We start from the raw sequence: 15,333 nt of genomic DNA on the forward strand, positions 1-15,333 counted from the left end.
AGGTGGGAAGTTAATCAGAACAATCCACATTTAATTTCAGGTGTAATTGCTTTTTTTACAAGGTCAAAAATAGAGAGTGACACAAAGCTCAGTCTGTTTATCTGCTGGAAGTAGAAACAGTTTCTCGGAAAATATATTTTTCCCTTTAAGCCTTTTCTGACGTAAATAAAAAGCATCAGATGAGAGATGAAGAGTTCACTATACATATATATATATACATATATATATATTCATATATATATATGTATATATGAATATCAGCGTCATCTTTCATGAAATGAAGCCACAGTGAAGTGACTCATCACCGTGTTGCATTTCAGCTGTGGGAATCCATACATGTGCAGTTCTTTGGCAAATATTAAAAATCATATCATGAATCGTTTGGCTTCATACAAAGTGAAGTAAACGGAAGAAAAACAAAATCCAATCAATACGCGCTGCGACCGCACTCGCTCCAGCTCCGCGCTCGGCAGGAAGCGGCTTCAAAGGATCTTTTCTATGGGCCAATGTTGGAGCAATAGTGTGTGTGTGTGTGTGTGTGTGTGTGTTTGTGTGTGTGTGTGTGTGTGTGTGTGTGTGTGTGTGTGTGTGTGAGTGTGTGTGTGTGTGTGTGTGTTTGTGTGTGTGTGTGTGTGTGTGTTTGTGCGTGTGTGTGTGAGTGTGTGAGTGTGTTTGTGTGTGTGTGTGTGTGTGTGTGTGTGTGAGTGTGTGTGTGTGTGTGTGTGTGCGTTTGTAGATTTGTGTATAAGATTTATAGTAAAGGGGAAAAAAAGACAAATCTGGAGCTGTAAGTACAGACGAGTCGTGACAGATCCACCGATGCGTGTGGTGATTTGTCCACAGTTGGTTTTCCTGAGCTGCGGCGAGCGAGGCCGACATTCCTCATCACTTCTCTACTCATGCGTTTTGTAAACGTAAGAAAACGGAGGGGAAGGCGGCGCTGCCCTCAGCTCAGGGTTAGAGAAAACACACAGAGGCAAAGAATCACGCGTAAGACGTCGGCCAATCCCGAGGCCTCGTTCGAGTTGTGACCAATGACTTGTCTGTGTAACTGTATTTCCAGCTCTTTGAGCAAAACCACTTTCGGCCATTAAATATATATATTTCGTCCCATTTAGATTCAAGGATTGAAACAATATCGGCGCCATATTATTACGTTTCTCCAGTCTGCTGTGATTTTGCAACTTTGTGTTTCCACGGCAGCTCCGGGAAAATGATTGGCACATTTGTGGATTGTCAGCGGCCTCTCACGTTATCCTCACGTTAATGTGAGGACTGATCATACTCCTTCCTCGTGATGTTGCTTTTGTTCTTTACATCTGTCGCCGCTGCAGGAAACCAAAGTGTGAACGTGTGATTCCACTGAGCGTATGTTCGTCGTTCTGATGTGTGAAGACGACACAGGGAGGGAGACGACGACCACATCAGATGGATACAGACAGTGAAGATCATTATGTCTCCACACGCGTTGCTGTTGTGTGATGCTGATAATTAATAACCAAGCAGCAGAAACATTTCAAGCGAAAATTAAAATAGAAATTAGAAAGATTAAAATGTTTCTTCTCTGCTTCCATGCTTAGATGAATAAGAAATCTAAACCTCTCCAGGAACATTTGTGATTTTCCGGAAACAACATCAGATGTTTGGAGAGAAAAGAGAAGGAAAAAAAATCAAAAGGTCAAACCCATTTGTGGCATGACTTTCTTTGGAAGTGGCACTCATGATGCTCAGATTTGGATTTGCGTTTGAATCCTGTGTGGCACAACTGAAGAGTTAGTGAAGAGTGAAATGACACGGTGAGTCACCACATAACAGCGTTCAAGTCGCAACAGTTTGACATCAAATGTTTGTTGTTGGATGAAACCGATCGATTCGGGGTTTGAGGCGACGGTGAGCAGCTGCCGAGTGTCCTGTAGACTCTGGATCATGTTGACACACATATTCATCATGCGCCATGAAATCAAAGGTTATGATCACAGACTGTATATAGAAGTGGACGTAGTCATCGGGTCCAGAAAGTGAAGTTAGCCTGTATTCTGTGTACTGACCAGCAGAGGGCGACTCTATGAGAATGTGACTCTACTTCTCACTCTAGTTTCAAGTCTTCTTCAATACAAGATGTTCATTTTGTACATTATTGTCCATAAAGCACCGGATGTATTTTGGGGGTGTGGATACAATGTGATTGACAGCCGGTACCGTCCAGTCGGTGCATGGTCGCAGGTGTAGGTGGACGAGCTCTTAGTCAGACCGCGCGCCAAACTTCTACGTCAGGTTTCCAAAAGCAACCTCACATGGCCGCTGGTCACAAGACGAAAGTCGAGGCTTCACAAACCACGGTCATAAGCTAATCTCACGTTTTCAATGGACTCAGTTTGTCCGGTTCTGATATCAGCTGCTCTGACAACAACAGACAGACTGTCTATGGCGGGCTTGTTTTTTACTTCCACGTGCAAAATCTCATGGCCTGCGAGCTGCAAAAAAAACACAGATTCTAAAACTGTAAATGCTGCATGTGTATGTACAGTAGAGGTGCAGTGAACAGGTCGATCCTCAGATCCGTCTGCAGTCAAGGAGGAACAACAGTCAGCACAGCGGGGGGCGGCCCAGTCAGTCCAAGGATATAATGGACACAGTGGCAGTAAAGTGGTGTCAGTAAAGATCTGTACGTCTCTGCACGTACACACGAACAGAAAGACTTCAATTTACCACCATCATTCATCATCTGTTATCTGAACTGGTTACCTCCGGATCGACCGAACTGTAGTTTACCTGCTGACTCGTGGAACGTTTGAGTCCGGTATAAAACACGGAGCTTCATATATTCTTCTTTATAAAATGGGCAGCTCAAATCAAGCGATCTGATTGGTTCATAGCCGTGGTATTAATGAGAGTATACCACGGCTAAGACGTCAAATCAGTTTGTGCAGGTCCGTATCACTCTAACAACTTGAAGTAGACGTGAGTAAAAGTAAGTAAACGTGAGTAGGCGTGAGTAGACATGAGTAGACGTGAAGTAGACGTGAGTAGGCGTGAGTAGATGTGAGTAGACGTGAAGTAGATGTGAGTAGACGTGAAGTAGACGTGAGTAGGCGTGAGTAGATGTGAGTAGACGTGAGTAGACGTGAAGTAGACGTGAGTAGGCGTGAGTAGATGTGAGTAGACGTGAAGTAGATGTGAGTAGACGTGAAGTAGACGTGAGTAGGCGTGAGTAGATGTGAGTAGACGTGAAGTAGACGTGAGTAGGCGTGAGTAGACGTGAGTAGACGTGAAGTAGACGTGAGTAGGCGTGAGTAGACGTGAGTAGGCATGAGTAGACGTGAGTAGACGTGAGTAGAAGTGAGTAGACGTGAGTAGACGTGAAGTAGACGTAAAGTAGACATGAGTAGGCGTGAGTAGAAGTGAGTAGACATGAAGTAGACGTGAGTAGGCGTGAGTGGGCGTGAGTAGACGTGGGTAGGCGTGAGTAGACGTGAGTAGGCGTGAAGTAGACGTGAGTAGACGTGAAGTAGACGTGGGTAGGCGTGAGTAGACGTGAAGTGACAGAGTACAGTTAAAGGAAACTTTACGAGAGCTCAGCGTACACGGTGAGGTTGTGAGGTTGTAGTTTTGCCGTGGTCCGCGGGCCACAGTAACCTGCAAACTTAAACCCAGCTACTGTATTTGCTCACAACCCTAATTTGTTGTTTTAAACTTTGCCGTTCCTGTTCAGCTCCTGAACATCGGAACAACACTCTCGACTCTCAAGAGGCGAAAAATCACAAAAAAAGCAAAGCAAATAAACTATTCAAACAGCTCAATGCCCGTGACCTTAACCGCGACCCTGTCAGTGCCGTACTGTGCTGTTAGTACTGTACGCTCATTCTTCTTTGTGAAGCAGGAGCAAAGTTTGACCTTTTCCCGTCGATAGACTCTTTGAGTTCACTCTGTTGTTTGTGAGCGTGCAGCTGTGATTAAAGAGCCTTCGTGTTTTCACAGTAGAAGCCGGAGCCAGTTCTTGTCGGTTGTTTGACGTGGCACCTTCTCGACGCTGAGAAGGTGGAGCAGCAGCATGTCAGGAAGACAAAACTCCTGAAAATCCTCGGAACCTTTCGGGCTCCGCTCCCGTCACAGACTCCGACCTTTGAGCTGGATGCTCAGCTCAGCTCCTCACCCGCTCCTTTCACACTTCATCTTCACAACAAGCTCGGGGTTGTTGTTGTCGACTGGTGTGATATCAGGCAAAGGGGGCGTCTGCTTTAGAAACCGTACTGTACAGTATCATTTTGTCGTGTAAATCAGGTACTCAGAAGTCAAGTACTGGTTCCTGTTGAAGAGCATTATGCGAGAAATATATTATTTAAATACTGTGTACCAATGTGGTACAGTACTGAGAGACAAAAATATAAAGCATATATATGTAAATTATTTTCCGTATTTGTCAAGTTGCAAATACTGAACGCATCAGAAAACGTTCACTGACGACATATTTGTTTTTCATTGAAACATTAAATCTTGCACTTGTAGTGATCAGAGCACTATTAATTTTAAATGATGGTTATGTTTAGTCTCCCACTGCAAAAAGTTCACATTGACTTATTTATATGTAAAGCCCCAGTGTGTAATGTTTGTAATTTTCTGGCGGCATCTGTTGGTAAAGTTGCAAAAACCGCAACCAACTGAGCGACCGACAGGGGACACTTCATGGCGGCGCACCGCTGATTCCACTTCCGGTTTCCGGCAGCGTCTGAAAATTCAACGTGAACTCGACGTATTCTGGAGCGTTTAGTTCAACAACCGTATTCAACACGACGTAGAAACATGAGACTCACACGGAGGTCGGTCCACCTCATGGAACTATATTAAACTCATATATGAACACATGCTTATCGAGAATATATAAAATTTCTGTGAATAAGTTCTTCTAAATATTACACACTGTAGCTTTAACCAAAACTACAGTTTTTCCCAAACTCAGAACTCAGTGTGGAAACGTGTCCCTTCCCTTTTTCATAGCACTTGAATTTTAAGTGGAGGTCACTTGGAAGAAACCGGCGTTAACCGTCGTGCTCCAGATAAGGCAGCGTTCACCTTCAGCAGCTCTGATAACTGCAGGTTTGTTCTGCTGCATGTCGGCACTTCTGGTAAGAAAGATTGTGGCCCTGACTGTGACAATAGTTTGTCCATGATAATGTAGAGTTCCCGTTTAATCGACAGATTTCTGTAAATCATTTAAAGTCCAAAGCCTCCGGTTAACTGGAACACTGTGTTGTTTACAATCTACACAACCAGCAGGATTACTCATAAAACAACTTTGCGATATACATTTCTATGCAGATGACACACTTTCTTCTGTTTATAAACTAGCCTCAGAAGTCAGGAGTAGATACAAATGAAGTAAGAAGAGTATCTGGACGAAAGATATTCATGGTACCCTCTGCAGTAGATTCTGAGATTTTCTCAGTCTGAACGAGGTACATTTACTCTGGTGTGGTACCTCAGTGCAGTTTTGAAATACTTGCACTTTACTTGAGTGTTTCCAAATGCTAGTTTCTGTTTTTTTCTTATTATCTGACAGCTGAACATACCACTAACACTTCACTCATTTTTTCCACGAGACACATGAAAGTTTATGAAATACAACAAATAATTTAAAAAAAAATGTAAATGTGGAGTTGTTGGCTGTTCCACCAAAAAAAAAACGGTTCCTTCTTAACTTATGAGATGAGAAGAACAGTTTGAAAAAAATATATATATCGAATATGTCCCCAAAAAATATTAGATAATGTAATTACAAAATTCACAAAAACAGTATCAACAAACCAAATAATGACATAAATACAAATGTCATATCCCAATGTAGGGTTTATATTCACGATTCATAAATAGTTTTTGACATACACATAATAGTTTATCATTTATAAGTGGATACTGGTGCTTAAGTACTTTGTACAATGTAATATAACGCAGCTGTGATATGTAATAAAATGTTTTCATAGTTATTGTTTGATTATTTGTTGATAAAATAAATGAACATTATAATAGTTATTACAATATAGTACTTTTAAAACTATACATGTACGAGCCTGACAAAGTCATCAATAACAGCGGACAACAGATTCAAATGTCAATCAGTCAAAGTCAGTAAATACTTTTATTTAACAGGTTGTAAATTAGATTCACAATGTACTTAAACAAGTTTTTTAAGTATAAGTACAAGTCTTGACACCTCTGAGTGTGTGTTCAGTCTTTCCACAGCGTGAGTTATTGATCCTTCTGATTCAGATGTGACATTACGAGGCTGCTGCGTCTCTAATTATTCTGTTTCGTTTAAAGTTAAAGGGAAGAGGACAGAAGTGGACAGATGTCTCGCTCCCGTGTGACTCACAACCTCAATTTACAGACTGAATGGATTTGCTCATTCTGAGCGGTTTGACGGGGCTGAAAGGTCCTGGGGTGGTTACTGTGATGAGTAATGAGCCTGAGTGAAACGTGGCAGAAACTATTCAGATATCAGTCCGACTCCAAAGCGTCTCAGATGAGAGATGGGAGCTTGATAAACTGATTTCTCTGAGGCATCACAGTGGAAAGAAAAGTGAATTGATGTCACGGCTGCACTGCAGCGAGGCTCTGACCTGGAGAGATTCATCTTAATGCTGAATCTTCGAGGTTGATGTTTTCTCTCTTTCTGCTTTTTTACTAGAAATGATGCAATGGTTCTTGTTTGATCTCATCTCAATGACGGGATTCATCGTTTTAATCTGTGAAATGAAATATCACATCACAAGATCGCAGAGGACAAGGGCATGTTTTCAAATGAAGCTGTTTGAAGATCAGATTTCTAAACATCTTTAATGTCTGTGGCGATTCTTGTTCGTCCAGGTCATAGTGACCAACAAGAGTGTGGCGTCAGGAGCAACAACCAAGAACCAGGAGCAACAACCAAGAACCTGGAGCAACAACCAAGAACCAGGAGCAACAACCAAGAACCAGGAGCAACAACCAAGAACCAGGAGTAACAACCAAGAATCTGGAGCAACAACCAAGAATCTGGAGCAACAACCAAGAATCTGGAGCAACAACCAAGAATCTGGAACAACAACCAAGAATCTGGAGCAACAACCAAGAACCAGGAGTAACAACCAAGAACCAGGAGCAACAACCAAGAACCAGGAGCAACAACCAAGAACCAGGAGTAACAACCAAGAACCAGGAGCAACAACCAAGAACCAGGAGCAACAACCAAGAATCTGGAGCAACAACCAAGAATCTGGAGCAACAACCAAGAACCAGAAGCAACAACCAAGAACCAGGAGCAACAACCAAGAATCTGGAGCAACAACCAAGAATCTGGAGCAACAACCAAGAATCTGGAGCAACAACCAAGAATCTGGAGCAACAACCAAGAATCTGGAACAACAACCAAGAATCTGGAGCAACAACCAAGAACCAGGAGTAACAACCAAGAACCAGGAGCAACAACCAAGAACCAGGAGCAACAACCAAGAATCTGGAGCAACAACCAAGAATCTGGAGCAACAACCAAGAACCAGAAGCAACAACCAAGAACCAGGAGTAACAACCAAGAACCAGGAGCAACAACCAAGAACCAGGAGCAACAACCAAGAATCTGGAGCAACAACCAAGAATCTGGAGCAACAACCAAGAACTCGTCCACCTCCACCTGCAACCATGCACCGATTGGACGATACCAGCTGTCAATCAAACTGTAACCACGCCCTCAACACAACCGGTGCTTTATGGTCTATGTGACTGTAAATGAACCATAATGTACAAAATGAACATCGGACTTGAAACTAGAGTTTGAACCATAAACTTCTCGGGAAAATGTTTTACTGACGTTATAAGTCAAGTGAGAATTAGAGTCATGTTCTCATAGAGTCGCCCTCTGCTGGTCAGTACACAGAATACGGGCTTCACACACTTTTTTTGAACTCGATTAACCTGTCCGCCGATGGGGGACAGAAAATAAACGGATGGATAGATTTGGTTCGTCTCTGATTGCTGTCAGCTCTCAGGGTAAATGGAGTTACTCACACAATTTTTGAAGACAACGTTTCCTGTTAAGACAGTATGAATACGGAGGCAGAGCAGTTCAGCAATATTAAAGAGATTTATCTTCATTACATGGATAATGACACAGTCACATACTTAATCTGAGGCGGAATGACTCACTGCAGCCAATGACGTGAGGAAACCGTATGACAAACCACTGACAAATGCAAAGGAGGACTCAAACACGTACGGCTTCTGTGTTTCAATCAATAACTGATATTTTATTAAGGGACAATATTGTGTTCAGTGTATTGTAGTGGTTATAATAAAGAAGTTCTTCACCAGCAACATGAAGCGACTCCCTCAGTTGGTCGGTGTTGTCATCACCCACGTCCAGGAGACTCGCCTCTATCATTGTCTTTCTTCTCTTGGAAATACTTTGCGGAGAGAAAATCTCTGTGTGCCGTCACTTCCCTGCTGTTGATTCGCTTCTGTTTGATTTACGACGCAGATCTCCGGCTTCCCTCGTCCCCCGGTTGCCATGGTGCCGGTGGTAATTATATAAATGCGACGTGAAACCGTTCCCTGATCACGAGGCACCGGCAGATATGAAAAAAAAAAAAGATTAACGTGACTGAATGGGCTGAAATCAAAGAAATGACACTCTGTTTGTTGTTGTTCCTTGTTCTGCGGTTCCCGTCCGTCGTGGGTCTATTACGTTGAACTCCAGTGGCGACTGAATGTCTGTTCAATAGACTGTGCAGCCGCTGCGAGGTGACAATAACCCTTCATTCAGTTTGTTTGATGAACTCTGTCAGCGAGCTCGGGGCACATCTGTGCTGTTCTCACTGAGGCTTCTGTGGAAGCGACATCAGACACGGGCTCAGTTGACGGAGATGCTCAGCATTCTTCTGACATGAGGCCTTTTTCCTTATATTTGGAAATGGAAGCACAGCTGTGCAGCCGATGAAGTGTGAAATGAAGCGCGGATCTTGTAGATCTCTGCTGCTGTGTCAAACATACGTAGTGTGGACGTGGACAATGTTTGTTCCGTGGAAATACAACAATAGGAACCTTCCGCCGGTTTCTGTGACGCTTGTATCTTAAAGTGCGTTTTGCTCCTGAGAATCTTTCTGAGCAGGTACCACATGAGAACGAACTCAAACATGAAGTTCTGTTTCTATTAAAGGAGGTGGATTGGTGGATTTTGATGCGTCGAGGGACTTTAATACTCAAACAGCAAAATGGAAGAGAAAATGACAGAAGACGCTACAAGTGGAATCCACATGATTAGTCTTCTGTGACGCTGTTTGTGTTTATTAAATGTGGTTCTTGGTTTCGTTTAACATCCTGTGAAAGACGTATGACCCCTGTGACTAAGTTGAGTGGAGATATTCCACTGGGTCGTGTCGACCTGAACAAAGAGCAGTTCTTCTGTCGCCTGGCTGTGACTGTGCAGGTGAAGCAGCTGTTACTTTGCTCCGGTCAACGCAGGTGTTGACTGAACGTGAGTCTCCTGAAAAACCTCAGCACAGTCACGCCTCCTCCTCCTCGTCCTCCTCCTCCTCGTCCTCCTCCTCCTCGTCCTCCTCCTCATCCTCATCCTCCCCCCCCTCCTCGTCCTCCTCCTCCTCCTCGTCCTCCTCCTCACCCCCCCCCTCCTCCTCCTCCTCCTTCTCCTCCTCATCCTCAACCTCCTCCTCGTCCTCCTCCTCGTCCTCCTCCTCCTCCTCCACCTTCTCATCCTCCTCGTCCTCGTCCTCCTCCTCCTCCTCCTCCTCCTCATCCTCATCCTCCTCCTCCTCCTCGTCCTCCTCCTCACCCCCCCCTCCTCGTCCTCGTCCTCCTCCTCCTCCTCCTCCTCGTCCTCATCCCCCCTCCTCCTCCTCCTCCTCGTCCTCAACCTCCTCCTCCTCCTCCTCCTCCTCCTCGTCCTCCACCACCTCATCCCCCTCCTCCTTGTCCTCGTTCTCCTCGTCCTCGTTCTCCTCCTCCTCGTTCTCCTCCTCCCCCTCGTCCTCCTCCTCGTCCTCGTCCTCCACCACCTCCTCCCCCTCCTCCTCCCCCTCCTCCTCCTCCTCCTCTTCCTCCTCCTCCTCCTCATCCCCCTCCTCCTCGTCCTCGTTCTCCTCGTCCTCGTTCTCCTCCTCCTCGTCCTCCTCCTCGTCCTCGTTCTCCTCCTCGTTCTCCTCCTCCTCCTCCTCCTCATCCCCCTCCTCCTCGTCCTTGTTCTCCCCCTCCTCCTCCTCCTCCTCCTCCTCCTCCTCCTCCTCCTCATCCCCCCCCTCCTCGTCCTTGTTCTCCCCCTCCTCCTCCTCCTCGTCCTCCTCCTCGTCCTCCTCCTCGTCCTCCTATTCCTCCTCCTCGGTGTGTGTGTGTGTGTGTTCCTGGTTCACGTCAACCAAAGTGCTGCCGGGTGGCGTGGTCCACGTGTGGGAACACTCTCTGTTTAGTTTGTCTGCCCGTATCAGCAGCTGCGGTCGAATCAATCCACCTGCAAACATCCCTCCTCACACCACCGGCCGTAACCGTTTCCTCTCTGACTCATCGTGTTGTTTCCACCCCGGTGTTATCTTTGCCATTTCCCTTGTGTTTTCTCACCGTCAACATGTTGCCAACCCCACGAGGGCCGTGGCTCGGTTCTCACGACTCTTAAATACAAAGAGCCTTTTCATCGCCAACAAAATGCATATTTTTGGGGTTTTATGCTCATTATAAATGTATGAACTGTGTTTTCTTCTCCTTCAAACATCATCAGCCGCACAAGCAGAATTGGGCCAATCATAATCTTCACGATGGAGGATTTGCTGCTGGCCTGAAATTCTTATTTCATGAATTTAAATGGAGAAAATTGTCATATACTCTTCTGTGTGTGTGTGTGTGTGTGTGTGTGTGCGTGTGTGCGTGTGTGTGTGTGTGTGTGTGTGTGTGTGTGTGTGTGTGTGTGTGTGTGTGTGTGCTTCTATCTTAGTGATGGTTTATGGTCAACAACAAAAAGCCCATTTCATTCTCCTCAGAGACGAAAAAGAAAAAGAGAGCATGTCAGTTTTTCGGTGAGGCAACTGATTCCCTTTTCTTCCAGCAGAACAGATGGGCGGGAGTTGAGGCGACAGAAGGACCAAGCAACAGGAAGACACACTTCCACGGGTGACATCGCGACTCGCGGAGCCACCGATGGCGGATGACATGTGGGAGGCCGGCAGCTCCGCCAGCCCCTCCTCGCCCGGACCCCCCCTGCTCCTGCTCATGTTCAACAGCAGCGATGTGAACGAGATGCTTTACATCTCCAACTCCTCCAACTCCTCCAACTGCACCGACCCGGACGTCCCCTCGGGCCCCAGCGTGGCAGGGGTCCTCATCCCACTCATATACATCGTGGTGTGCATCGTGGGCCTGGGCGGGAACACTCTGGTGATTCACATTGTGCTGCACTACTCAAAGATAGAGTCGGTCACCAACATCTACATCCTCAACCTGGCCATCGCCGACGAGCTCTTCATGCTCAGCCTGCCCTTCCTGGCGGTGCAGAACACGCTGCAGTCGTGGCCCTTCGGTCTGTTCATGTGCCGCCTGGTGATGACCGTCGACTCCATCAACCAGTTCACCAGCATCTTCTGCCTGACGGTGATGACCATCGACCGCTACCTGGCGGTCGTCCACCCCATCGTGTCTTCGAGGTGGCGGCGGCCTCAGTGGGCCAAAGTGGTGAACGGCACCGTGTGGGCGTTGTCCTTTCTCGTCGTTCTGCCCGTGGTCATCTTCGCCAACATCCAGAAGGCAGGCGGCACCTGCAACATCTCCTGGCCTCAGCCGACGGACATCTGGAGCGCGGCCTTCATCGTCTACACCTCCACTGTTGGCTTCTTCTGCCCCCTCCTCATCATCTGCCTCTGTTACCTGCTCATCGTTTTCAAGATCCGCAGCTCGGGGAAAAAGGTCCACGCCACCTCCACCAAGCGCCGGAAGTCGGAGCGGAAAGTGACGCGCATGGTTGTGATCATCGTGGCCGTGTTCGTCTTCTGCTGGTTGCCTTTCTACGCCCTCAACATCATCAACCTGGTGGTGTCGCTGCCCTCCGACTACCAGGGACTCTACTACTTTGTCGTGGTGCTCAGTTACGCCAACAGCTGCGCCAACCCCATCGTCTACGGCTTCTTGTCAGACAACTTCAAGAGGGGTTTCCGCAAGGCGCTCTGCCGCTCCACGAGGAAGGTGGAGAACCACGAGCCCATGGAGCGTCAGCAGCCGCGGGAGGAAGGCAGGAGGGCGCTCATGCCCAGGGAGAGCCTGAGACGGGTCATCGGGGACGAGGAGGACGAGGAGGACGAAGACGTCTCCGAGATGACGGAGATCTACAGAATCGCCCAGAACGGAAACAGCAGTTTCCAGCCGCAGAGCTCCCGGCAGCTCTTGTCGGAGAGAGGACCGACTCCAGGAGCGGCGGAGCTGCCGTCCCCGGACAACAAGGACAAAGCCGGGGATGCGAGCGGGAAAGATCCCGCCAACGGGTCCACGCTGACCGTCCCGCTGCTGCTCAACGGGGCCAAAAACGGAAACGTCAAAACTCTGCCGGAGGAAAACCTGGACCAGAGCACGTCTCTGGAGATAAGTTATTTGTAGTGTGAAATATGGACTGTGAGCGCGTGTTACCTGAAATAAGACTTTGAGTATGACATCGCCGGAGCGGCTGCCTCTCCTCCACAACACAGAGACGCTTCTCATGGAACATCTTCTTCTTCATCACGAGGAGTTGGGGAAGTTCTACCAACATACAGAATGTGTGGCAGTTTAGAAGGTGTTCTCTCTGTGTGATGTGTAAAAATGCATGACTGAATGTACAAACGTGTGCCTTTATTTAACGGTCATCATGCTGTTGGTGTATTTTAAACCTTTCTTATTCCGTAATGTGACAAACATCTGCTCAGACTTCACCGTGTTTCAGCGAGTATATTCAAACATCTGCTCCATCATCAGGAATCACCTGCCCGCAACTCCTCCTGCCGTGTTTTCTGCATCAAACCACTTGTATATTAGGGCTGATGAATTTCAATAATAAATCCCATTATTTCGCATCACAAGGCCGTTTTTTAAGCCCCGTGTTAACGATGTAGAGCATTTCTTACCACAGTGTCTTGATTGGGAATCAAATAAATGCGAAGAATACCTTTCCTCCATGAACTTCATCTTGTTTGTTTAAAAAAAAGAAGTGCAATGTAGACCGAGTTAATGCAATGTCTACTGCGAAGAAAATACACCTCAACGTCCCCTTCTTCGTCCTCTTCGTCTTCGTCTTCTTCGTCTTCGTCTTCTTCTTCTTCTTCTTCGTCTTCTTCGTCTTCTTATCTTCTTCGTCTTCTTCGTCTTCGTCTTCTTATCTTCTTCGTCTTCTTATCTTCTTCGTCTTTGTCTTCTTATCTTCTTCGTCTTCTTATCTTCTTCGTCTTCTTATCTTCTTCGTCTTCTTATCTTCTTCGTCTTCTTCGTCTTCGTCTTCTTATCTTCTTCGTCTTCTTCGTCTTCGTCTTCTTATCTTCTTCGTCTTCTTATCGTCTTCGTCTTCTTCGTCTTCTTATCTTCTTCGTCTTCTTCGTCTTCGTCTTCTTATCTTCTTCGTCTTCGTCTTCTTATCTTCTTCGTCTTCTTCGTCTTCTTCGTCTTCGTCTTCGTCTTCTTATCTTCTTTCTCTTCTTATCTTCTTCGTCTTCTTCGTCTTCGTCTTCGTCTTGGACGTGTTGTGCGGGATGTTGGCCGTGTTTGTCTTCACCTCGTGGTCGATGGCTCCAGACCTGCAGTCTGCTGAGGCTCCGCCCTTCGCCTTTGGCTGATGAAGGAGTTGGAGGTGCATCACTTGAGTCAAAGCAACAGACCGACATTCCCTGTCAGAGGGCTCAGTAGATTCATAACTACATGGGCCGATGATGGAAGAATCATCGGACGTACCGTTAACTGGGCCTCCACCCTAACTTTTGGCTGCAGTGCAGAACTTGACGGGGGGGAAGATGTGGCGACTTCAGATGTGGCAACTCAACCTTGCCGTTGTTCATTGGTGAGCAGCCGCTACACTGATATCCGTCTGGGCGTGGAGGCACAGCTCTGCAGCATTCTGTGCTGCTGCTGCTCTCGGCCCGTCTTCAGCCCACGCACACCCTTCCGCAAAGATCCACCGAGGAGCACAGAGGCGTCATTAAAGGCACATTAAAAAGGGATTTGTTCGTTTATTTGCCAGGCCCCCGGGGCTCGCCGGGCGGTGGGAGCGGAGATTTGTTCAGGACGAGCGGCGCTGGGCAGGGTTTGCGCCTCTTCATATACAGTCGACGGTTTGTGCTTTTGTGTTCAGCTATAAATGTTGCTGGTCCGAGCCGCCTGTGTGATCCCCAGCGCCCCGCAGTGATTCCCACCTGTGCTCACTGCACGTGGAGGGGTGAGAGTCAGCTGCTGGCGGCGTCGCCATGACTCAGTGCGATTCTCTGCCCACGGGCTCTCACCCACGTGCAACATGGACCAGACTCAAGTTAACACTAATTGCCTATTATTCACTTATTTTGGCAGGAGGCAGCTATGGAAGCCGAGTGCAAACACTGTCACCAGCTCTGGAGGACACACACGATGCTTATAAATGTTAAATATCCCATCCTCTGAGTAGTCTGTGGCACTCAGCGCAATTTAAAATGGGCGTAATAACCCTTTTCCATAGTGCAATCAGGATGCATGAAGAGCTGAGAAATGATATCCCTGATAATTAGATTCACTGAGCGAGAGTCTTCATTACTTTTTATATTAGAAAACGCAGCCTTCTCTTTATCCGGAGCGTCGCCGTCGATTCGAGAGCAGGAACAGTTTCCTGATGGTTGTCGAAGCGTCTGCAACAGAGAAGAATCTGTAAAACACGTTGTATGTACATCCATTTTCACCAACACATCTTCTGGGATCAACTGAACACATCAGGGGAGACTTCTGCTTGTGGTCAACTGCCGTAGACTTTTGTAAAATCACAGACTCTGCATTGTTGCTGTTGTTTTCAGATAGTTGCTGCTGCAGTTTTAATATGTTGTGCCACAATTACAAAACTGTCTTAAAATGTGTTGAAGTATGACTTAATTAAAGCTATTTCAATGAAACGTTTGGCTTTCGTCGTGTCTTCAGTTGCATAGGGAGGCAATCAATAAAAACTCATTTCAACGAACACAACTCTTCGTAAAAAAGCATCGTGCCATTATTATATGACATTCTTTGACAGGATTAAACAGATTGAGTAAGATGGACGATATGACAGATCCCCAAAATTGAAGCCCAATCATTTGGATCGCCCCCTGGTGGCTGGCCGCTGTATGGGTCATA

At 46.6% G+C, this 15,333-nt stretch overlaps 1 protein-coding gene across 1 annotated transcript in view; it reads left to right on the forward strand.

Annotated features, from left to right (window-relative positions):
• sstr3 (somatostatin receptor 3) overlaps nt 1-13,351 on the forward strand; it is a 15,840-nt gene extending 2,489 nt beyond the window's left edge. Inside the window, exon 2 of the mRNA XM_035615848.1 lies at nt 11,078-13,351. Coding sequence (XP_035471741.1) covers nt 11,170-12,615 — 1,446 coding nt within the window. The 5' untranslated portion in view covers nt 11,078-11,169 and the 3' untranslated portion in view covers nt 12,616-13,351. The remainder of the gene's footprint in view (nt 1-11,077) is intronic.
• Nucleotides 13,352-15,333: the final 1,982 nt, after the last annotated feature.

The sequence above is a fragment of the Scophthalmus maximus genome, chromosome 17 (genome assembly GCF_022379125.1).
Source record: "Scophthalmus maximus strain ysfricsl-2021 chromosome 17, ASM2237912v1, whole genome shotgun sequence".
Classification (NCBI taxonomy): domain Eukaryota; kingdom Metazoa; phylum Chordata; class Actinopteri; order Pleuronectiformes; family Scophthalmidae; genus Scophthalmus; species Scophthalmus maximus.